This window comes from Tenrec ecaudatus, chromosome Y (genome assembly GCF_050624435.1).
Source record: "Tenrec ecaudatus isolate mTenEca1 chromosome Y, mTenEca1.hap1, whole genome shotgun sequence".
Classification (NCBI taxonomy): Eukaryota; Metazoa; Chordata; class Mammalia; order Afrosoricida; family Tenrecidae; genus Tenrec; species Tenrec ecaudatus.
Window position 1 is genome coordinate 20323083 of NC_134549.1, and position 22708 is coordinate 20345790.

General features: G+C 64.1%; 1 protein-coding gene across 2 annotated transcripts; it reads left to right on the forward strand.

Moving 5' to 3' along the window:
- Positions 1-2158: 2158 nt before the first annotated feature.
- Positions 2159-19436, forward strand: LOC142435556 (serine/threonine-protein phosphatase 2A regulatory subunit B'' subunit beta-like). 2 transcript variants are annotated; one of them, XM_075539782.1, is made up of 13 exons: positions 2159-2560; positions 10306-10494; positions 12526-12629; positions 14987-15089; positions 15389-15463; positions 15637-15723; positions 15871-16027; positions 16342-16390; positions 16638-16727; positions 16899-17074; positions 18112-18230; positions 18335-18441; positions 19156-19436. In XM_075539782.1, exons 1-13 carry the CDS (start codon positions 2267-2269, stop codon positions 19292-19294), a joined length of 1689 nt encoding a protein of 562 aa, XP_075395897.1. In that variant the 5' UTR covers positions 2159-2266; the 3' UTR covers positions 19295-19436. The 2 variants fall into 2 exon arrangements, with proteins under 2 accessions (XP_075395897.1, XP_075395898.1); XM_075539783.1 differs by lacking the exon at positions 2159-2560 and adding an exon at positions 5611-5879.
- The last annotated feature ends 3272 nt before the right edge of the window (positions 19437-22708 follow it).

Consider the following 22708-nt stretch of genomic DNA (forward strand, 5'->3'; position numbering starts at 1 on the left):
GGTGGTGGGAGCCCCACCCCGCTGCAGAGTGTCTGGTCAGATCAGGCCTCAGGCCACAGGCCGGGAGTCGAAGAGCCAAACCATCAGAGATTATGATAAACTCGAGTCTAGTGGGTCGAACTATGGTCTATGTTGCCCGCCCCCTTGAGCCAACCTGAAGTTGCTCATGGTTTAAATATTTCTGGCTTGTTCCACAGCAGACACTTCCTCTGTGGTTCGGGTTAATGTTGCCGGTGGTCTCTTCTTAGTCTTGATTTCCACCTGTACCTTCTTTTGTCAGTCAGGGTAGACCAGAGAAACAAATCCGGGGAGACTCACATGTGTCTAAGAAAGAGCTCTGTAGACAAGAGCATTGAATGTTGAGAAAACATCCCAGCCCAGTCCAGATCAAGTCCTTAAGTCCGATATTAGCCCACGTGTCCAATACCAATCTATAAAGTCCTCTTCAGGCTCACAGCAGCACATGCAATGATGCCGAATGCAGGAAGATCGCAGGCCGGCGGGTGGAGAGTCTTGTGGATGCAGTGGCGGTGGAAGCATCTCAGCGCTGGCAGGGGTCTCCACGTGGCTCCTCCAGCTCAGGGCACTAGCCTAGTTCCATGTCTTAGCAGCTGCAATGCCTCCCAGGGAGTGAGCAGAGTATCTCCCACCTCCAGGTCGGAATACTGGAGTTCCCAGAATCCTCAGGAGGCCACGCCCACAAAGAACCTGAGCTGATTGACAGGCTAGACACCACCCCTTCACTGTGAATCCTCATATTGACACCAGGTTACGTAACTGGCACCCATATCAGTCTTGTTTCTGTTCCGTTTTGTTTGGGTCCCCTATTGTTTCTGTTGGTGTCCCCGCGGGTGGCTGCGTGGACAATCACTGATAAGAAGGTTTATCTGGGATTGTGGGGGGGTGGAATGGGGTGAGCACAGAATTCACTGAGATGATGCACACTCTTTTAAACAGAGGCTTCACTTACATCCACAAAACTCTTATTTGCAAAGGGAGCGGCACCCGGGCCCACCCTGCGTTGGAACCACCTTATGGAGTAGGAAGAAAGGACTGGCGACCTTCGGAAGGTCAGCCGTGAAACTCGCTGCTTGGCATTCCCAGCACCACCTCGGGGATACCGCGCGGGGCGGTGACGCCTTGTTCAGTCCCGCACCTTGTCCAAATACCCCAAGCCCGGTACTAGGTAGTTGTACATGTGCTAAGCCTACCTGGGCGCGCCTAGGCACAGGTAGGAAAAAAAAACGACTTGAAGAAAGATTCTGACAACTACATTGCTTGCACTGGACAACCTGAAAAGAGGCGCTTCTATTTACAAGTGGGGACCCTAGTGGCGCAGCAGGTTACGCCTTGGACTGCGAGCCCCAAAGTGGGCAGTTCGAACCCAGCAGTCCCTCGAAGGGAGACAGGCGAGGCTGCCTGCTCCCGTGAGGAGTTACAGCCTCGGAAGGCGCACAAGGGCAGCTCTACTCTAGTCACAAGGCAGCCTTCTCCATTAAGAACGTTCCACTCAGAGAATAAAATTAAGCACGCCAACGATTCCCTGCACGGCTCTGCACAGCGCCACCTCGGGCGGCCTCGTCTGCGCATGCTCCTTCCGGAGTCAGGCCGCCCCGCCCCCCTGCGGCCTCGTCTGCGCATGCTCCTTCCGGAGACAGCCCGCCCCGCCCCCTGCGGCCTCGTCTGCGCATGCTCCTTCCGGAGACAGGCCGCCCCGCCCCGCTGCGGCCTCGTCTGCGCATGCTCCTTCCGGAGACAGGCCGCCCCGCCCCGCTGCGGCCCCGCTGTGCATGCTCGATGCTGCGACAGGCCGCCCTGCCCCGCCCCCATGCGGCCTCGTCTGCGCACGCTCGCTCTGGCGTCGCGAAGGCACGCAGCGCGCATGCCCACCACTGCCCACTCGCCACGCCCCCCCGGCCCGCGCGCTAATGGCGCCTCGCCAGTCTCCCCGGGTAGAAAGCGCTGGGCGGGGGCCCCGGTAGCGCTGGCATTCTCACCCTGCCCCGTCCCCCAAGCCCCATCGAAGCCTGGCCGAGGCCCGGCCTTGCCGCAGCCACGGGGCGAGGGCCGCGCGCATCGGCTCGCGGCTGCCGTCGCCGCCTGATGACGTGCGTGCGTGCGTGCGTGCCGACGCGCCACGCAGGCGCCGTTGTTTGGCAGCGCGGCGGGCGCGCCCGTTTTGAAGCGGCCCACGGTGGCCGCGGTCCTGGCTGGCGAGCCGTGCCGTCGGTCCGGGTCCCGCCGGGGCCGGGGCCGGGCCGGCGCGATGCCGCCAGGCAAGGTGCTGCAGCCGGTGCTGAAGATGAAGGTGGACGAGCTGTTCCTGTGCTGGCTGAGCGAGGGCGGCACGCAGGCCATGCTGCGCGACTGCCTGCGGCGCATCCAGGAGCGCGGCGGCGCGGGCGACGGCCCGGACGCGGCCCCCGCCGCCCCCGCTCCCGCCGCCCCCGCCGCGCCCGCCGCCCCCGCCGCAGGCTCTGCGCTGTTGCCCCTCGGCGCCCACGCCCGGAGCGGGCCGCCGCTCGCCCGAGGCACCCGCAGGTCCGCGGGGCCCAGAGTCGTAAGTGACGCGCCCCGCCGCCGGCACACGCGCAGACGCACCCCCGACACACACCCCCGGGCACACGCACCCCCCGACACGCCCACCCGGGCACACGCACCCCCACCCCCGACACGCCCATCCCTCCCCATAGCGGCCCCGTGGGGCAGGGGGTTTCCCCCGCAGCAGTGGCCGGTGGTTTCAAACTGCTGACCTCGGGATGAGCAAGTGTGGATACCACGATGTCACCAGTCATGGTGGCTCTTAGCGGCCCCGTGTTTCTCCCGCAAATCCGTAGTAGCAGCTCTGTGGGGTGTCCCTGCAAACCCAAAGCTCACCGCCCTCGGGTCCCCATGAGGTATCCCTCAGACCGGCCTCCCTGTTCTCCAAAGGAGCCTCTGCTGAGGTCACCAGCCTCGCTGATGGCAGTCCAGCTCTTAACCCCCCTTGCCCCCAGGCCACCCCCTAGAACCCAAAGCAACCCATCCTGTCCATACCCACTCAGCGACAGGACACCCGCGAACCGCCCCATGCCGGTTCTAAACTGCAAAGTGTTACAGCAGCAGTCTACCTCAGTTTACCCCCCTCCCCAGGAACAACTGGGGGGCTCAAATCGCCCAGTCAGAGTGGGTGATGACTCACTGACCCTGCAGGACGGGGTAGAGCTGCCCCAGGGGGTTCTGAGCTTCATAGTAGAAAAGAAACCTTGTCTTTCTCCTGTGGAGCAGCTGGTGGATTTGAACTGCTGGCCTTGCAGTGAGTAACTCAATGGGGAACCCACCAGGGATCCGTAAGGCCCCCTAAATCAAACACACTGTTACCCACAGCGTGGAGGACTGCCCAGCGGCATTTTTCCAAGCCTCATCTTTCTCCCTACGAGCCGAGGGTGGATTTGAACAAGCCACCTTTCAGTTCACAAAGCAGTACTTCACTCACCCCCTTGCTCCCACTCCAAGCACTAAGTACCGGAGACTTTTACCATCGAGGGAAAAGACCCCGTGACAGTGGAAATGTTATCTTGACTCATGCCAGCCCCAAGCGGAGTGCATTGTTAGGGTGTGGTGACACATCTTGAGTTTGAACCCACCGACTACTCCTTGGGAGGAGAATGAGGCTGTCTGCCCCCATAAACGGCTGCAGCCTGGGAAGCCCACTGGGGGGCAGGTCTGCTCTGTCCTGCGGGTTTGCGGTGAGTTCTCTCCCTTTGCTCTGCTCAGCTGTACAGGGTAGCCCAGGGCACACCAGGCTGTTGTCCTGACAGGAGCAGGTGCCTGGTGTGCCCCCACCCTGGTTAGCCGCCGAGCGCTTAACAGTTGTGCCACTAGGGGCCCTGAGTGTTGACAGTCTGAGGATTCCCAACCCAAGTGGGCCAGTCCCCACTGGGAATGAGATGTGTTGGATCATCTAGAGCTCATTGGATCCTGTGGCTGGTCAGGTGACTGACTGGTCAGGTGAGAAGCTGGCGGAGTTGGTTGAGTGACTGGTCAGGTGAGAAGCTGGCGGAGTTGGTTGAGTGACTGGTCAGGTGAGAAGCTGGCGGAGTTGGTTGAGTGACTGGTTTAGTGAGAGTTGCTATGTAATTGCATACTGGTTCTGGGATTAACCACCATGTTTTAATTATGTTCAACTTGTAACAGTGGAAATACATCCTGCCGATCAGGTATTTACATTACGATTCATAACTAGCATCAAGACATTTTATGGTGGGGGGGCGGGCGGGTCACCACAACACGAGGAACTGTATTAAAAGGTCACGGCGTTGGGAAGGTGAAGAACCACTGATCTGATCTCTGGACAGGTGCCCAGGGGGCTTCCTGGGCCCAGGGGAGGTAGTTAGCCCCGACTTCCGGGCTGTGTGCCCCTGAGAAGCTGCAGAGTGATCGTTGTGTCTCCTGGGGACCCGCCTCGCCTCCCTGTGGACGGTGGGTGGTTCTCACCTGGCCTTCTGGTGGTGAACCCTGAGCCTGGTAGCAGTGGCATGAGTAGGGCCCCTGTGCCTGGTGCCCACAGCACCTGTCGGCTGGAACCCCGAGCATGTTTGGTTGGGTGCCGGCTTTGGAGCGGGCATCTAATGAGTGGCTCCCAGTGGGTGATCGAGCCTGTCCACAGCGGACTTGGCCCACGGCCCACTGCAGCCGTAGAGCGCCACTCCTCCGTGTCCCCTCTGAGGGGCGGCCCATGGGCGGAGGGGTGGCTCCTGACTTGAGGGCGCTCATCCCGGGTATCTGAGGGCGTCCAGTGCGCCTGCAGGAGGCCCCTGGCCGTTGCTGTGTGGGCTGCTTGCTGCTCCCACCTTGGCCCCCATCAAGGGCTGTCTCCCTGCTGTTGTTCCTCTAAGCCTGTTACTGAGAGCTGTGGGGGTGTCCTGAGGGTCACACACATGCCGGCCCGTGTCACGCCTGCATCCCAGCCTGTCTTCTTTGACCTTGCGTGGTGACGTGGGACCCACAGTCCCTTTTGCTTCGAAGAGGTGATGTCTGCGCTTTCCTGCCCGCCTGGCTCAGCCTGCTTGTTGTGTCGCCACTCGTCCACGCCCACGCCTGCCCGTGTGTGACGACCCGTCCTTGTCCCTCAGGAACTGCACTGGGTGCTGTGTGTGCGTGTGTGAGAGAGTGTGTGTGTGTGTTAGTGTGTGTGTGTGTGTGTGTGAGTGCGTGTGTGTGTTAGTGTGTGAGTGTGTGTGTGTGGCGGGGTTGGGAAGGCGTCCTGTGAAGGGCCTCGGGGACACTCGCTGTGGAGGCTGTCCTGGGGGGGTGGGGGGGCGCCTGCACCCCGAGTCTCCGCGGGGCCGTGTGAGTGTGCGATGCACGTGTGTGGTGCGCGCGCCCGAGTGACCGCCCCGCCCGCCCGCGCGGGCCTCCTTGGGGCGTCCACGTCAGGGCATCGCTATGCGGAGGGCGGGCAGCTCCCCCTGGGGCGCAGCGGCGGGCGGGCGGGCGGGCGGCCCTGGGAAGGAGCAGTGCGGGCGCGGAGCGAGGGAGCGAGGGAGGGAAGGAGGGAGCCAGCGAGCGAGTCCCGCCGCGTCTGTCCGCCTGTCCGCCCGCCCGCGTCTGTCCGCCCGCGTCTGTCCGTCGGCCCGGCCATGGGCGCGCAGCTGCCCGCCGGAGGCGCGCGGCCCGGCGCCCGGCCCCGCGGAGGCCCCCCGGCCCAGGCCGCCCCCCGCGCCCGCTGAGCCCCGCGGAGCCCCGCGCCCCGCGCCAGCATGCGGCTGCGGCAGCCCCCCGACGGGCGGCGCCCGGGCCCCGACGTGCGCCAGGAGCTGGCCCTGCTGGCCCGCGGCTGCGACTTCGTGCTGCCCTCGCGCTTCAAGAAGCGGCTGAAGGCCTTCCAGCAGGTCCAGGTGCGCCCGGGCGGAAACGGGGGGCGCGTCCACGCAGCGAGGTGCGCGGCGGGGGGGGCACGAGCCCCGGGGAAGGGGGACATTTCCGCGGGTCTGCGCGGAGGCGGGGCGTCCAGAGAGGGCCCTGTTCCCTGCGGGGTCCGTGCAGGGTCTCTGCCGGGTCCCCGCAGTCAGGCTTGCTCGGGACTCAGCCAGGTGGGCGCGGGGGGTGTGGGCGCGAGTGTGTAACTCATCACGGCGTGTGTGAGCGTGCGAGTGCACGTGTGTGAGCGTGTGGAAGTCATGGTGTGAGTGTAACTCATCACGGCGTGTGTGAGCGTGCGAGTGCACGTGTGTGAGCGTGTGTAAGTCACGGCGTGAGTGCGTAACTCATCACGGCGTGTGTGTGCGTGTGAGCGTGCGAGTGCACGTGTGTGAGCGTGTGTAGGTCACGGCGTGAGTGTGCGTGTGTCGCACAGGCCCCGTGCGTCGGGATCGCCGCGCTGGGATCTGGCAGCTGCTTCGGCCCTTTCCCGAAGCGAAGCCGATGCAAACAGTTTTCCTAGGTTGCTCTCAGCCCTCCTGCGCGCCGTCCTCCCCCCGGCGTGCCGGGTGCTCCGTGGGGAGGAGGACCATGTGTCCACCGCGGGAACTGCCCGCCCAGCTGGCTGACCTGCTGGAGGGTGGCGCGCGTGTGTGGTGCCCGCTCCTCGGGCTCGTGACCATGTGAACCCTGTGGTCGGCCCACGTCCTGGGTGCCCTCCGGGCCCAGCCCGAGGCAGGAGCCCAGTGGATTCCGAACATCCGCTCCTGTTGGTGACCAGGAGGGGAGCAAGGAGGGGCTTCCGGTCCGAGCAGCCCCAGCCCCCGGGCACGGGCGGGCAGTGAGGCCTGAGTGAGCGGGGCTTCCAGGGCCCTTTCCTGGATGGGACCCCAGCAGAGCCCCACTGTGTGCACGGAGGGGGCGTCCCAGCCAGCCTCTGGCAGCGAGACCCCCGCCTGTGGGAGGGTGCGGGGTGCGCGGGGCAGGTGACTTCTCCAGCTGCTGCTCCTAGGAGCCGTCTGAGGTGGTGTGTGGAGAGCGAGCACCCTCCCCCCCATAGCGTTACGCGTGGGCAGCGGCCTGTTGGGTGCCCACCCCCCTTCCCCGCTGCCGCGGAAGTGTGAGGTCCCACGTCTGGGATGACAGCACCACAGTAAGGGGGTCCCACATGTTATCACCCCGGCGCACTGGGCGGCTTCCGTCCTGGGAACCTGGGGGACCCTGGTCTGGGGGGGTCCATTTCTCGCCCTCCCCGTGCTGCCTGTCCCCACGGGGCGACCACCTGAGGTGCCCTCTGAGGGTCGTATCAGCCTGGGTCTGGGCAGCAGAGTGACCACTGTCCGCAAGACTGGACCGCCCAAGCTGGGTCCTGCAATCCCTGGTGCCTGTCCCCGCATCCCCTGGCCTGTGGGTCCCCTGTGGCCTCCCTCACAGATCAGTCTCCCTGCTGGGTGGAGCAGGGCTCACGTGCCGAGTTTTACCTCGGTCCGTCCGCTTGTCTGTGTGTCCCACCTCTGCCCTTGGGTCTGTCCATCCCATCCTGCCCCGTAGTCTGGCTATCTGGTGGGGGCTGAGGGCTGAGCCCTGCCCTCTCACCCCCCTCAGCTCTGCACCTTGCTGGACGCCCCTCCCCCGGTGTGGGACGAGTGGTATGGCCAGCCTCCAGGACACGCTCACCGCCCTGTGCCCAGTGCCCAGTGTGCGGAGCCCCCACAGCCCGGCCTCAGCCCCGCATCCCTGCAGGCTTCTTTCTGTCTAGGCCCCCTGAAGCCCCCTCTAGGCCAGGACCCCTCTCACCACCAGCTGCCCCTCACCCCACCTCAGTGCCTGTCCTGTCAGCCTCCACTGAGACTCCCTAACAAAAGGGGTGGGGTCCACAGACCTACGCCCTACCTCCCAACAGCCCTCTCTGGTCAGTGGGCAGGTGGAGGGGGGCACAGAGCTCACTGTGAGCCCACCCTCACCCTCCCTAACCTACAGCCCCTCTGCCAGATAGGCTGGGAGGAAGCCCAGCATTCCCACTCGGAGCCCCCCGGGCAGCAGCGGTCAGCTCTGGGCAGGGGGACCCTTCCTGCCCCACAGGGCCCCGTGACACTCATGGTTACCTTCCAGTAGGGTTGCAACCCCGACACCCCAGACTCTGCAGGGTGCAGGTGGACAGAGGCCCCTACGCCAGGCAGGAGCACCCACATGGCCTGCTGTGGACATCTGGCGCGAGAGTGTGCGTGTGCGTGCGAGCCTGCACCTGTCTGTCCATTCCTCTGTCTGGACTCGGCTGGGTTCCTGCTGGTGTGTGCTGCGTGCCCCAGTGCATGGGACACCCCCCTCCCTGCGTGCCGTGGCGTGGCGTGGCGTGGCGTGGCTAGGCGTGATGCGTGCCCCTTAGGTGTTGTATCCTCAGGCCATTCTGCCCCCACAGATGCCCAAGGCGGGCTTGAACCTCCTATGTCTGGGTGAACTGCCTTAACCCTTGCAATACCAAGGCGCCTGGTAGATTTACCTCTGCCCTCAGTCACCGAGACCTGTGGTCCACGGAAGAGGGCACCCCTGTGTCCTTCCGAGCCTGCGGCCGGGACTCAGAGACGAGCTCCTGGCGTGCAGGGGTCAGGATGCCCCGTGAGCCCGTGGTGCAGGCACTGAGCTCCGTTTTCCTGCACACAGTGGCCGGGCTGACCTGCACGGCCTCCTCCCCAGCCTGCGCTGGGCCTGGCTGACCCACATAGGCTCCCTGTGGCTTGTGCTGGGCCTGGCTGACCCGCAAGGGCCCAGCTGACCGGCACGGGCTCCCACTGGGCTGCCGCCCCCAGCTGGGCCTGCAGGTGTCGTAGAGCATGTTCTGTCCCCCTCCCCCTGGCAGCTGTGGTGCAGGCACCGCAGCTATTTCTATTTCTGTCCTGGTCACACGGGTCACCAGGCGCCGCTGCCCTTGTTTGCGGCTGTTTGGGCCGCCCAGAGACTGGTTACCAGGGCGGCGGGTGAGCCGGAGAGGCTGTGCGGGCGTCACATGCCCGCTCCTCTGCCCGTCCACCGGCGGAGGTGCCGTTAGCAGGCTGAGAGGCGGGGGCCCGGCCCACGCAGACGAGCGGAAGGAGGGCTGTGTGCCTGGGGCAGCAGCTGTCTGGTCCCTGTGGAGCACCTCTGCGCTGACTCCCCTGGGGACACCCACGTCGTCGGAAGTGATTCCCCGGCCACCGTGACTGGCTCCGTGGGCCCCCACTTCCCTCGCGGGGGCGGGGTGACCCTTTAATCTCTGCCCCGTCGCTCACCTCCTGAAAGGGCCCTTTCTCCTTCCTGCGCCCCACCCCGTCCCCCACTCAGATGAAGGTGTCGGCCTTGCTGTGGTCTGATTTCTGCCTGTTTTAATGTCACGGTTTATCCATTAATCCTTTTGGGGCGACGAATCCCCTTTGGTTTATTTTTGCCGTCTGATTTTGTTTGCCCTGGCCTGTGCTGCTGACAGCCTGCGTGTGGCGTGTATGTAGACACACGCACACACATGCACACGTACGTGACGCCCTTCCTTCCTTCGTTGGTCACTCCGGACCGCTGGCTCTCGGCACCTCTGCAGCCCCCTGTGCTGCGGCTGGAAGACCGCCTGGCTCTCCACCACCTGGCTCTGACTTCATGGTCCCTGTCAGCCATCCTGCGAGGGGAGGGGCCTCTTTCTCTCTGGCCCCCACCTCACCACCAGGGGGTCCTTTGCTAGAGACGGGGCTTCTCTGACCTGCCATGGTGGCCCCCCCCGCCAAAGACCCTGCATGCGGTTGTCTGTGCCGTCTCACACGCAGGGCCGTGGCTGCACCACAAGGACACACGCAGGTGTGAACGGTGTGTCCTGTGCACGCAGGTGTGAACGGTGGTGTGCAGGGTCTGACACGCAGGCCTGCGTAGGTGCTCTGGAGATGGGAGGGCACAGGTGTGCAGGAGAGCCTGAATGCAGAAGACTGCAGGTGGCAAGGAATGTGCAGACCTGACCTGTGTGCAGAGTCCCCGTGTGGGGTCAGCCTCCGCGAGTCCCTTCCGACTGTGCCCCAGGGAGGGAGGGCAGCGGTCCTGGGTGGACATCTTCACTGGGGTCGGGCCCTGAGTGCTGCCATGGGAAAGCCTCGGCCGGTCTCGCCCTGTGCCTGTCCCCACCCTCCCCTCCCTGTGTCAGTCTTCGAGGGCCTGCCACACTCAGGTGCCCCCTGGCCCTGGCTGACAGCCCCCTGCCGGCACGATGGGCCTTTGTCATGTCTGAAGCGCAGTACGTGTCCCCCTCAAATCAGACCCAAGATCTGGGGGTCCCCAGATTGGCGCCAGGCCGCCCTGTGGAAGCCCCCTTAGTGCTGGCTGTGCGTCCTGGGGAGCCGACACGAACCGTCCCTCAGAGCAAACGAGCCCCACCCGTCTTACTCGCTCCAGGTCCAGGCTGCGCGTAAGGAAGAGCCGCTGCCCCCAGCGTCCAGGCAGAGCATCCCAGCCTTCTACTTCCCTCGAGGACGTCCCCAGGGAGGGGGCCATGTGGACGCTGTCATCGCCCGAGTGGAGGCCGCCTTCACCCAGTTCCCCAACGAGCGGGCCACCCTGGAGGACATGGGTCAGGTGGCCAAGGTAGGCAGCTGTGCACGTGCTCCCGGCCTCTGCCGTCCCTGACCCGGGCTCGCCACCTGAGGCTCCGGAGCTGAACGTGGGGAGGCCTGTACCAGGCGGCTGAAGGCCAAGAAGGGACAATGGACAGAGAGAGCCCTGGGGTCCTGGTCCTGCCACCACAAGAATCCCCAGGGTCTGTGTCCGCTCTCTTCCCTGTAATGCCCCGACCGCCATTCGGCACCCTCCCTGCCCCACCGGGGACACCAAGTGCAGGCTCTCGGCTGTCGTCACACACCAGCATCACATCCTCTTCTGGAAGCACGGTTCCGCTCACGGAGTAACTCCTTACGTGTCCATGTAGACTTCACAGCCCGTGTCACTCGGTAGCCGTGCTCACGACACCGTGTCATGTAGTGACACGGCACCATGTCACGTACTAACAGCACCGTGTCACGTAGTAACACGTCACATAGTAATGGCATCGTGTCATGTCGTAACAGCACCGTGTCACGTAGTAACACGGCACCTACTAACACGGCACTGCGTCACGTAGTAACACGGCACCGTGTCACGTACTAACACGTGTCACGTAGTAACACGGCACCTAGTAACACAGCACTGTGTCACGTAGTAACAGCACCATGTCATGTGTTAATGGCACCATGTCACGTAGTAACAGCACCGTATCATGTAGTAACACACCACATAGTAATGGCACCGTGTCACGTCGTAACACGGCACTTAGTAACACGGCGCCATGTCACGCAGTACCAGCACTGTGTCACGTAGTAACACGGCACCTAGTAATGACACCATGTCACATCGTAACACGGCACCGTGTCACGTAGTAACAGCACTGTATCATGTAGTAACACGCCACATAGTAATAGCACCATGTCACGTCGTAACACGGCACCATGTCACACAGTACCAGCACCGTGTCATGTGGCGACACTGCATCGCCTCCTGGAGCGACAGCACCGTGTGTCCCCCAGTGGGAGTCGACTGCACCCTTGGGCACACCATTTCAGCCTGGTGAGGGGTGCAGCCCTGCCACCGTCCGCCCTCCACCTGTGATGGAGATGGGCCGCGAGTCTCCCAGCCCTGGGTCTCCCAGAGGAGCCCTGGCCGTGCCCAGGTTCAGACACTCAGCTGCTCCCCCCAGGGTTTGCCTTCCGGGGAAGGAAGACGAGGCTGTGTGGGGGCTCTGCTCTGTCCAGCAGGGCTGCCGAGAGCTTGGATGGCCGTGAGCCAGATTTCTGGTTTGGGTCCTGGTGAGGGTGGGCGTCTTCAGAATGCAGGTGCCGGACACCCCGCGAGCCTGCGTCCCTGGGGCTTAGCTGCCAGCCCTGCGGGAGGGCTTCTCCCTCCGTGGGCTCTGGGAGACCCTCCACTTTGGTTCGCCCTTGTCTAGGCCAAGGCCACCCCTCAGCGGCCCCTGTCTCCCCATTGCTCCATTCAGGGGTCCCCGAGGTGCTTGCTCCAGTGCCGCTAGCTCTGACGAACACCTCGCCACCACACGGCTTGTGCTTGGGAGGGGGGCGGGGGGGGGTCTCTGCCTTCTTCAAAACCCCCGAGCCTGGGAGGTGGGGTGAGTTCTTCAAGGAATGGAATGCAAAAGCCCTGCTCTGACCTGCGAACCCCAGTTCTAACCACACGGGAGCACCCTTCCCCAACACGTGTGGCGCTCCCGGCCTGTCTGTCCACAGCGGTGCTCGTTCTCGCTGGATTGTCCCTGTTTGGTGGCTGACGGGCAGGAGACGGCCTAGCTCAGCCCCACGGGGTGACCGCATGCCTTCCGTTGGTTGACGGTGAGAGGCAGGATCTCGGAGCCCCAGGACGGGGCCTGGGGGTAGGAGCAGTGCTTCTGAGCAGGGACACGAGGTTCCGTCCCACGGCTCAGCCTGCAGGCGTGACATGAACTTTGGATGTTGAGGCGGCAGCCTGACTGCAGCAGGAGCAGCAGTGGACGCGCCCCTTTGTGCGTGGGGCCAGAGCTCAGAGGTTGAAGGGGAGAACGGACACAGACCCCCCCTTTCTGCCCCATTGCAGGCCTGTGGCTGTCCGCTCTACTGGAAGGGCCCCCTGTTCTACGGCGCCGGGGGAGAGCGCACGGGGTCTGTCTCCGTGCACAAGTTCATCGCCATGTGGAGGAAGTGAGTCCTGCCCTGGGTGGGGGCGGAGCGGGGTCAGAGGTCCTGCGGGGGCGCTCGCTCAGGCGGTGGACACTGCGCATACGACGTGTGCACCAAGGACTGAGGATGGGGGACTTGTGGGCACCTGCTGGTCTGCACAGGTGATGGTGTGGACACTCAGACATGACGTGGACAGCACTGGACCAGAGGGTGTACTGTGCTTGCATGCCTGTGGGGGCTCAGACGGGTGGATGAGTGACCACTGTGCAGGTGTGTGAGCGGGTGGACGTGAGACTGTGCAGGTGTGTGAGCGGGTGCACGTGAGACTGCAGGTGTGTGAACAGGTGGACGTGAGACTGTGCAGGTGTGTGAGCGGGTGGACGTGAGACTGCAGGTGTTTGAGCAGGTGGACTTGAGACTGCAGGTGTATGAGCAGGTGGACGTGAGACTGTGCAGGTGTGTGAGCGGGTGGACGTGAGACTGTGCAGGTGTGTGAGCGGGTGGACGTGAGACTGTGCAGGTGTGTGAGCGGGTGGACGTGAGACTGCAGGTGTTTGAGCGGGTGGACGTGAGACTGCAGGTGTGTGAACAGGTGGACGTGAGACCGCAGGTGTGTGAGCGGGTGGACGTGAGACCGCAGGTGTGTGAGCGGGTGGACGTGAGACTGCAGGTGTGTGAACAGGTGGACGTGAGACTGCAGGTGTGTGAGCGGGTGGATGTGAGACTGCAGGTGTGTGAGCGGGTGGACGTGAGACTGTGCAGGTGTGTGAGCGGGTGGATGTGTGACTGCAGGTGTGTGAGCGGGTGGACGTGAGACTGTGCAGGTGTGTGAGCTGGTGGACGTGAGACTGCAGGTGTTTGAGCAGGTGGACTTGAGACTGCAGGTGTATGAGCAGGTGGACGTGAGACTGCAGGTGTGTGAACAGGTGGACGTGAGACCGCAGGTGTGTGAGCGGGTGGACGTGAGACTGCAGGTGTGTGAACAGGTGGACGTGAGACTGCAGGTGTGTGAGCGGGTGGACGTGAGACTGTGCAGGTGTGTGAGCGGGTAGACGTGAGACTGCAGGTGTGTGAGCGGGTGGACGTGAGACTGTGCAGGTGTGTGAGCAAGTGGACGTGAGACTGCAGGTGTGTGAACAGGTGGACGTGAGACTGTGCAGGTGTGTGAACAGGTGGACGTGAGACTGTGCAGGTGTGTGAGCGGGTGGATGTGAGACTGCAGGTGTGTGAGTGGGTGGACGTGAGACTGCAGGTGTGTGAGCAGGTGTGTGAACAGTTGGACGTGAACTGTGCAGGTGTGTGAGGGGGTGGACTTGAGACTGCAGGTGTGTGAACAGGTGGATGTGAGACTGCAGGTGTGTGAGCAGGTGGACGTGAGACTGTGCAGGTGTGTGAACAGGTGGACGTGAGACTGCAGGTGTGTGAACAGGTAGACGAGTGACCACTGTGCAGGTGTGTGAGCAGGTGGACGTGAGACTGTGCAGGTGTGTGAGCGGGTGGACGTGAGACTGTGCAGGTGTGTGAACAGGTGGACGTGAGACTGCAGGTGTGTGAGCGGGTGGATGTGAGACTGCAGGTGTGTGAGCGGGTGGACGTGAGACTGTGCAGGTGTGTGAGCAGTTGGATGTGAGCCTGTGCAGGTGTGTGAGCAGGTGGACGTGAGACTGTGCAGGTGTGTGAACAGGTGGACGTGAGACTGTGCAGGTGTGTGAGCAGGTGGACGTGAGACTGTGCAGTTGTGTGAGCGGGTGGACGTGAGACTGTGCAGGTGTGTGAACAGGTGGACGTGAGACTGTGCAGGTGTGTGAGCGGGTGGACGTGAGACTTTGCAGGTGTGTGAGCGGGTGGACGTGAGACTGCAGGTGTGTGAGCAGGTGGACGTGAGACTGTGCAGGTGTGTGAACAGGTGGACGAGTGACCACTGTGCAGGTGTGTGAGCAGGTGGACGTGAGACTGTGCAGGTGTGTGAGCAGGTGGACGTGAGACTGCAGGTGTGTGAGCGGTTGGACGTGAGCCTGTGCAGGTGTGTGAGCGGGTGGATGTGAGACTGTGCAGGTGTGTGAGCAGGTGTACGTGAGACTGCACGTGTGTGAACAGGTGGATGCTTGACCACTGTGCCGGTGTGTGAGCAGGTGGACGTGAGACTGTAGGTGTGTGAACAGGTGGAGCTGCGGGCGGGCTCAGGTAGGTCCTCTCACATGGAGTCCTCTCTACCGTGAACACTTCTGACAGCCAAGGTAGCAGGCGGCACGTGCAGGTGCCCGTGTCCTGTCCAGATGGCCAGGGCCACTCTCCCCCTGCGCCCACGGGGAGTGGGCCGCGGCCCTCCCTCCAGCACTGCGCAGTGCACTCGAGTCAGGCCACGCCCCTGCCCGCAGAGTCCTGCAGGGCTGTCATGATGATGCCGCCAAGTTCGTGCACCTGCTCAGGAGCCCCGGGAGCAACCACCTGGTGCAGGAGGACTTCCTGCCCCTCCTCCAGGTGAGCCGGACACTGGCCTGGGGGGCTGTGTGCACCCTGCGGATGCTGATGCCACGGTGCTCCATACCCTCCCCGGGAACGCTAGACACTAGGGCCTGGGGTGTTTCGGACCCTCCCTTCCATTACCTGGGTCACCCGTCTATGGCCATTCCCGCAAGTGTCCAGTCTCCCCCACGGCCCCCAGTGTCCGGTCATCTCAGCCTGTGGGAGTGACCCTTCGGCACAGAACCCCAGTGTTTGGTGTTGGGGTCACGCAGGCCCCATATGCTGGACACTTGTCCCCCTCCCCCCTCGAGCAGGACATCGTGAACACACACCCTGGCCTGTCCTTCCTGAAGGAGGCGAGTGAGTTCCACTCTCGGTACATCACCACTGTGAGTATCGTGCCGAGGGGCTCCGCCCTGGGAGTCTGTGGGGCCCCTTAGGTCCGTGAGCACCCAGGACGACAGTCCTCTCCCAGTGGGCCCCATGTGGGGGCTCCCCCAGCCCTGGCCGTGTCTGGTCTCTCCAGGGTGCATGGCCTCACGAAGCACCCCCCCCCCCTCAGGTCATCCAGCGGATCTTCTACACAGTGAACCGGTCTTGGTCCGGGCGCATCACCTGCACGGAGCTGAGGAAGAGCTCCTTCCTGCAGGTTCGCGGACGGGTGGGGGTTGGGGGGTGTCATTTGTGTGGAAGCCACCACACCTGGGGGGGAGTGTCGGGATTTCTCGGTCACGTGAAAGACCCCGCCCTGCTGCGCCCTCGTGCCGCTCACCCCGTGCGTCCCCCGCACCCCCAGAACGTCTCCCTGCTGGAGGAGGAGGCGGACATCAACCAGCTGACGGAGTTCTTCTCCTACGAGCACTTCTACGTCATCTACTGCAAGTTCTGGGAGATCGACACGGACCACGACCTGCTCATCGACGCCGACGACCTGGCCCGCCACAACGACCACGGTGCGGGGCCGCGGGGGGCGGGCTGGGCCCCTCTGGACACACCTCCAACCTGATTGGCTGGCGCGGCCCCCTAGCCCCCACTCCCAGCACTCGTGCCTGCGCGTACCCGCGCCCGTGCGCGTGCCCAGGTACTCACCCGTACGCGGGCGCTCAGCCCCCCTGGTCCCTGTGCCCCAGGACACCCCGGACCCCGCCCATTAACCCCAGGCCTCCTCCGGCTGGAGTTCAGGCTCCGCCCATTCCCCCACCCGCACCCCGGCTGGAAATGCCCCTCCAGGCCGTTCTCGGGGCTCACAGCCGCTGTTACCTCGCAGCCATATCCACGAGGATGGTGGAACGCATCTTCTCGGGGGCGGTGACCAGGTGTGTACCCCACGCTGACCGCCAGCTCTGAGGCCCGCAGTTGCGCTGCCGCCCGCTATGAGCCAGTCGCGGCCCGAGACTCAGGGGTGTGTCCCTGTGGTCAGACGGCGTGTCTCCTGGGGTCAGCGTGCCCTGTGGTCAAGCCGGGTGGCTTGTGGTGGACGAGGGCAGGTGGGGACCAGGCGACTGGGGCTCGTGGGTGCGGAGCTGCCCCGCCTGATGCGCCCTCGCCCTCCCGCGGGCGCAGGGGCAGGAAGGTGCAGAAGGAGGGTAGGATCAGCTATGCCGACTTCGTCTGGTTCCTGCTGTCCGAGGAGGACAAGAAGACCCCCACCAGGTGCGGGCCGGGCCGGCGTGCGTGATGCTGCGGGGGCGGGGCCAGCATGCATGACCCTGCAGGGCGGGGCGCCCGCTGGTGCCAGGGCACCGGGAGTGGTGTCTACCTGACGTGTGCGCGTGCCCCTGAGCGGTGGCGTCCAGGTGACAGCCGACCCGCCCCGGCCGCCAGCATCGAGTACTGGTTCCGCTGCATGGACCTGGACGGGGACGGCGTGCTGTCCATGTACGAGCTGGAGTATTTCTACGAGGAGCAGTGCCGCCGCCTGGACAACATGGCCATTGAGGCCCTGCCCTTCCAGGACTGCCTCTGCCAGATGCTCGACCTGGTCCAGCCCCAGAGCGAAGGTGGGCGGGGCCCGGCCCTGAGAGCGTGCCTGGGCGGGGCCTGGATCAGAGCGTGCCTGGGGCGGGGCCTGGCCCTGAGAGCGTGCCTGGGGCGGGGCCTGGCCCTGAGAGCGTGCCTGGGCGGGGCCTGGATCAGAGCGTGCCTGGGGCGGGGCCTGGCCCTGAGAGCGTGCCTGGGGCGGGGCCTGGCCCTGAGAGCGTGCCTGGGCGGGGCCTGGATCAGAGCGTGCCTGGGGCGGGGCCTGGCCCTGAGAGCGTGCCTGGGCGGGGCCTGGATCAGAGCGTGCCTGGGGCGGGGCCTGGCCCTGAGAGCATGCATGGGGCGGGGCCTGAATCAGAGCGTGTGCCTGGGGCGGGGCCTGGGTCAGAGCCTGTGCCTGGGGCGGGGCCTGAATCAGAGCGTGTGCCTGGGGCGGGGCCTGGCCCTGAGAGCGTGCCTGGGGGGTCCTGAATCAGAGTGTGTGCCTGGGGTGGGGCCGGCCCTGAGAGCGTGCCTGGGGCGGGGCCTGGGTCAGAGCGTATGCCTGGGGCGGGGCCTGGCCCTGAGAGCGTGTATGGGGCGGGGCCTGTATCAGAGTGTGCATGGGGCGGTGCCTGGCCCTGAGAGCGTGCCTGGGGCGGGGCCTGTATCAGAGTGTGTGCTTGGGGTGGGGCCTGGCCCTGAGAGCGTGCCTGGGGCGGGGCCTGTATCAGAGCGTGCCTGGGGGGGGCCTGAATCAGAGTGTGTGCTTGGGGTGGGGCCTGGCCCTGAGAGTGTGCCTGGGGCGGGGCCTGGCCCTGAGAGCCTGTATGGGGCGGGGCCTGTATCAGAGCGTGCATGGGGCGGGGCCTGGCCCTGAGAGCGTGCCTGGGGCGGGGCCTGGCCCTGAGAGTGTGCATTGGGCGGGGCCTGTCTGCGAGAGTGCATGGGGCGGGGCCTGGCTCACAGAGTAGGTGGGGGTGGCGGGTGGGCAGCTACATGGGACCTCGAATCCTCCACCTGCCGGTGCGTTGGTCAGCCAGCAACCTTCAGCTCCGGCGCCCCTCCCTCTCCCCAGGGAAGATCACCCTGCAGGACCTAAAGAGGTGCAAGATGGCGGGCGTGTTCTTCGACACCTTCTTCAACGTGGAGAAGTACCTGGACCGCGAGCAGAAGGAGCAGGTGTCGCTCTTCAGGGTGCGTGCCCGCAGAGCGAGCGTGGACGGCGGGGTGCCTGGGGCGGGTCCGGCGGGGCGCTGAGTGGCCCTCTGTCTGTCTGTCTGTCTCTCTCTCTCTTGCAGGACGGGGAGGGGGGCGGCCCCGAGGGCTCTGACTGGGAGCGCTACGCCGCCGAGGAGTACGACCTCCTGGTGGCCGAGGAGGCCGCGGGGGACCCCTGGAACGACGGGTAAGAAGGGCTCCGCCCACGGCGGCCGTTGTGCGGGCCTCATGCAGACGGGGTCTGCCCACTGGGAGGACCTACCACCCTGAGGCTGCGCTGAGGCCGGAGGCGCAAGACCCCGAAGCGGTTCCCCCTCCCCGCGCTGGGCTGGAAGTAGCCGGAAGCCCGCAGCAGCTTTATGGGGTGTGGAGGCCCCTGGAGCGGGCCCCAGTCCCCACGCTCGGGTGGCATCTCTGCGGAACCTCGTTTCGCTGGCCCCTGGCCCCCGCCGGGACTCGTGAAGTCAGAGGTTTGAGGCGTGCACGTGTAGACGACGGCTGTGCGTCAAGGGCCTGGGGACAGTGGCGCCCAGAGCTGCGGGTTGTCCTGGCAGTGGGGCCTGGGGTGGGTGCTGGACGGGGCCCCGCCCCTCGGCTACTAGGTCAAGGCCCCGCCCCTCGGCTACTTGGTCAAGGCCCCGCCCCTCGGCTACTCGGTCAAGGCTCCGCCCCTCGCAGCCTCTCAAAGCCCCGCCCCTCGGCTACTAGGTCAAGGCCCCGCCCCTCAGCTACTAGGGCAAGGCCCCGCCCCTCGCAGCCTCTCAAGGCCCGCCCCTCGGCTACTAGGGCAAGGCCCCGCCCCTCAGCTACTCGGTCAAGGCCCCGCCCCTCGCAGCCTCTCAAGGCCCCGCCCCTCAGCTACTCGGTCAAGGCCCCGCCCCTCATGGCCTCTCTGCCGCAGGTACGAGCCTGAGCTCAGCCCCGTGGATCCCAAGCTGCGGCCGCAGCTGGACGTCAGGCCCTTCCTGGAGGCGCCGGCTGCGCTGGGCGCCGTGGACCTGTACGAATACGAGGCGGAGGACAGCCCACAGCTGCTGTGACCGTGGGGGGAGGCCCGGGCGGCTGGGGGCTCCGTGGAACCCCCCCATCCCCGGCCGGCCGCTGGACACAGACCGCGCTTTCTTGCGGTCTTTAAAGGAACGACGTGCGTTTGTATGGATGATAAATTTTTATTTATTCAGCGCTGAGCGCCCAGCTGGTCTTTATTATGTGGATCCGTGCGCACGGTGACTGCGTGAGCTGCTTCTCCGTGCCGTCCCCGTCCCCCTGTCCCCCCGTCCCCACCGCTGCCCTCAGTACGGTCAGTGACCCAGGACGGCCGTGGTCAGCTCAGTGACACGAGTCTGCGCCCAGGCCTGTGCGCCCTGTGGTGGGAGCCAGGGTCAGTCCTGCGTGTCCCCTGAGTAACCGGGTCCTAGCACACGGATCCTGGTTCCTTCTCTGCGGGGCCGTCCCCAGGAGTCAGACCCTCCTCCGAGGGCCAGGGCCCACCCCACGGGAAGGACACGGGCGGGCATCTTGGCCAAACCACGGTCCCAGGCGTTCAGCCGCCATCAGCACCAGGACCCACAGTCGCCGCCCCCCCTGCAGGCGGACCCTGCCCCAGACCCCGAGTGGGTACCCCCAGTGCAGCTTCACCCCGAGGCTGAGGGGGTGTCCACCACCTGGCCAGGAGGAGCAACCCAACCCTGTCACCCCTAACGCCCACACCACCCTGACCTCTGTCCCCGCACCTGGCTGCGTCACCCTACCCTGACCACCGCCCGCACACCTGACCACACCATACCTCAACCACATTGCACACAGGTGACCAGGAAGGTGGGTTAGGCGGGCGGGCCTTGGGACTGCACACACAGCCACGGGAACCACCTGGATGTGTGGGCACCTGCCCTGGGCTCCGCCTGCCGGGGCATGGTGTCAGATGGGTGTGGAAGCGGGGACTTCGTGTTCCCGGCATTCCCGAGGGGCCCTGATGGGTATGGGCCGAAGCCACGGGCGGGGACACGGGAGGCAGGCAGGAATGGGGGTGCGCTCACCTACCTCTGATGCGGTTGTTGGGGGTGAGGGTGGGGCGGCTCCGGCCCTCACCTGTCCTGGGCACCCGAAGCTGGACACAGGCGCATAGTTGGCTCTTCAGGAGCTGTGTTCAACCGGCCAGGATGTCAGCCCCCAAGGGGCTGTGTGAGCCCCACACTCAGGGACAGCCTTCCCTGGGCCAAGGCCTGGTAGGAAATAGGGTCGCCTTTATGCTAATGAGGCTGCACCCCATCTGAGGGTTTCTGGAACTCACGCCCTGCGGAGAGCTGCCCGAGAGCGGCAGAAAGACAGGCAGGTGCCAGTCTACAGGGGCACCTGGACACGCCCCCACTGGGACACCAGCCTCCTGGTTCCCGCTCTCAGGCTAAGCCACGCCCCTGCGTTGGGCCCCACCTTCACAGCCCTGACCACGCCCCTCGGTGGCACCAGCTCCTGTTTGACCATCTTTAAAATCCGTATTTGAGAGCCAGGAAAGCACGGTCCTTTCAGAACCAAGCTCCGAGCCCCACCGACTGTGAGCGCCTCCTTACCCTGGTCCAGGGCTCACTGTGAACGGCTCCGTCGTCTCCCTCCAGCGCTCCCGTGTCCGCAGCGCCATCGCTGACACCTGCGCTGTTTGTGACAATGGGCAGGTGCTTGATGGCTCCTCGCTGGATCAGGATCTCTGAAAACCGAGTCCAAACTCACTGCCACGGAGGAGAACTGAGTACAATGGCCCTTTGGGGTTTCGGGGACATTTAGCAAACCTTCATGGGCGCTGACAGCCTCGCCTTTCGTTCACAGAGCAGCTGCGGGGTTCGAACTGCTGACCTTGTGCTGAGTGGCTCATTGTGTGGCCACTACAGACGCCAGAGCAACGGAAAATATTTACAGCACGCTGGGGGATGGGGTGTCGGTGAGCACCCCTGAACTGGACATGTATCTGAGGGGGCTTCAAACACGGTGTGGAGGAAGAGAATTAATACAGTGGGGTTTTCCCACCAACCCCTTGAAGCCCCGCTCATCTTCGGAAGGAAGCTCTGGCGGCGTGTTGGGCTGCTAAGTGCAAGGTCCGCAGTTCAAATCCACCTCCCTCTCCGAGGGAGAAAGACCAGGCTCCAGAGAAAACTGACAGCCTGGGAAACCCACAGGGGCAGTTTTTCCCTGTCCTGCAGGGTCTCTGTGAATCCGAATCGACCTGATGGTGGTGAGACTTCATATTCTAAACAACAAAATCAATTATTTTTAAAAACAGCAGTAAAACTTGGGAAAACCAGGGATAAGAATCCTCGCTAACTCCAGGAACTAACTCAAAAAAGATAGGTTAGAGAAGGGGTGGGCCGGCTGCAGCCTGCCTCCGCTGTGATTTGGCCCCTGGGGTCATGCTGATCAGGAGTCCGCTGTTCCCAGAGCTGAAGATGATGCCGCCAAAACAAGGCTGCGCTGCAGTGACGGGCGCCCGCCAGCGGGTGGCAGCGTTCGCCAGGCTCACACATAGGTGCAGTGCTCCCGGTGGGTCCATGGAGTGTCCACTGACCCAGCTCTGCTGTGCTGACAGCAAGAGAAAGGCACCCGGGAGAGGCCGCTGCCCCCGGCAGCTGCGCTGTCTCTACACTCATGTTAAGGAGTCTGGGGCCTGAGGGAGACTGGTGGAGGGAGATGCAGCCAACTCACCTTCTCCTAACTCAGGTTGCGCCCCCCAATGTCCCGCCTGTAACAACGCCAATTGTCAGGTGCTGCTTGCTGCTTACACTTAAAGGCTGGCTGCCATCAAGACCAATCAGACCACCCCACCCTAAGTACGGCCCCCTCCCTTCTGATAAGGATCATAGATTGCTCAACCCTGGAGAAGAAAGAGCTTGGGGACACCTGAGGTCAAGCCAGCTCAGAGACCACCAAGGTCAAGCTGCCATCTTAACTCCAGAGCCTGCCCATCTAGTTAATCCTAACCCTACCACAGACACCACTAGGTCACACGGCCCTTCCTGAACCAACCAATCACAGGCCAGATTGCAGGCGTGCGCCCAGGCTAAGAGACTAGGAAGAAAGGCCTGGGTAGCTGTGTCTGAGAAATCAGGCTCTGAAACTCCCTCAGGCACAAAGGTCTGATTCGCAGCCCCGTGGGAAAGGGGCAGGAGGGCAGCTTGCTTGTGTGCATGGGGTCCAGCACCGCCTCCTTAGGGCTCCCGGGCAAGGCAGCCCACAGAGAAGATAGGAAGACACGGGGTCTGCCCATTTCGCTGGTCACCCATACGGCAGCCACATCAGCCAGTCCCTACACATCTTACTGTTGCTTATTAAAAAAGGCTCCTCTTGGTATCATTGACCATGATGGCATTTCATTAACATAAACTGCTATTAGTATATCAGCATAAACAAAGGAGACTTCATTCTCCCAAGTGGTGTGTTACAGAATTCCGTGAACTTGAAGGATGGGT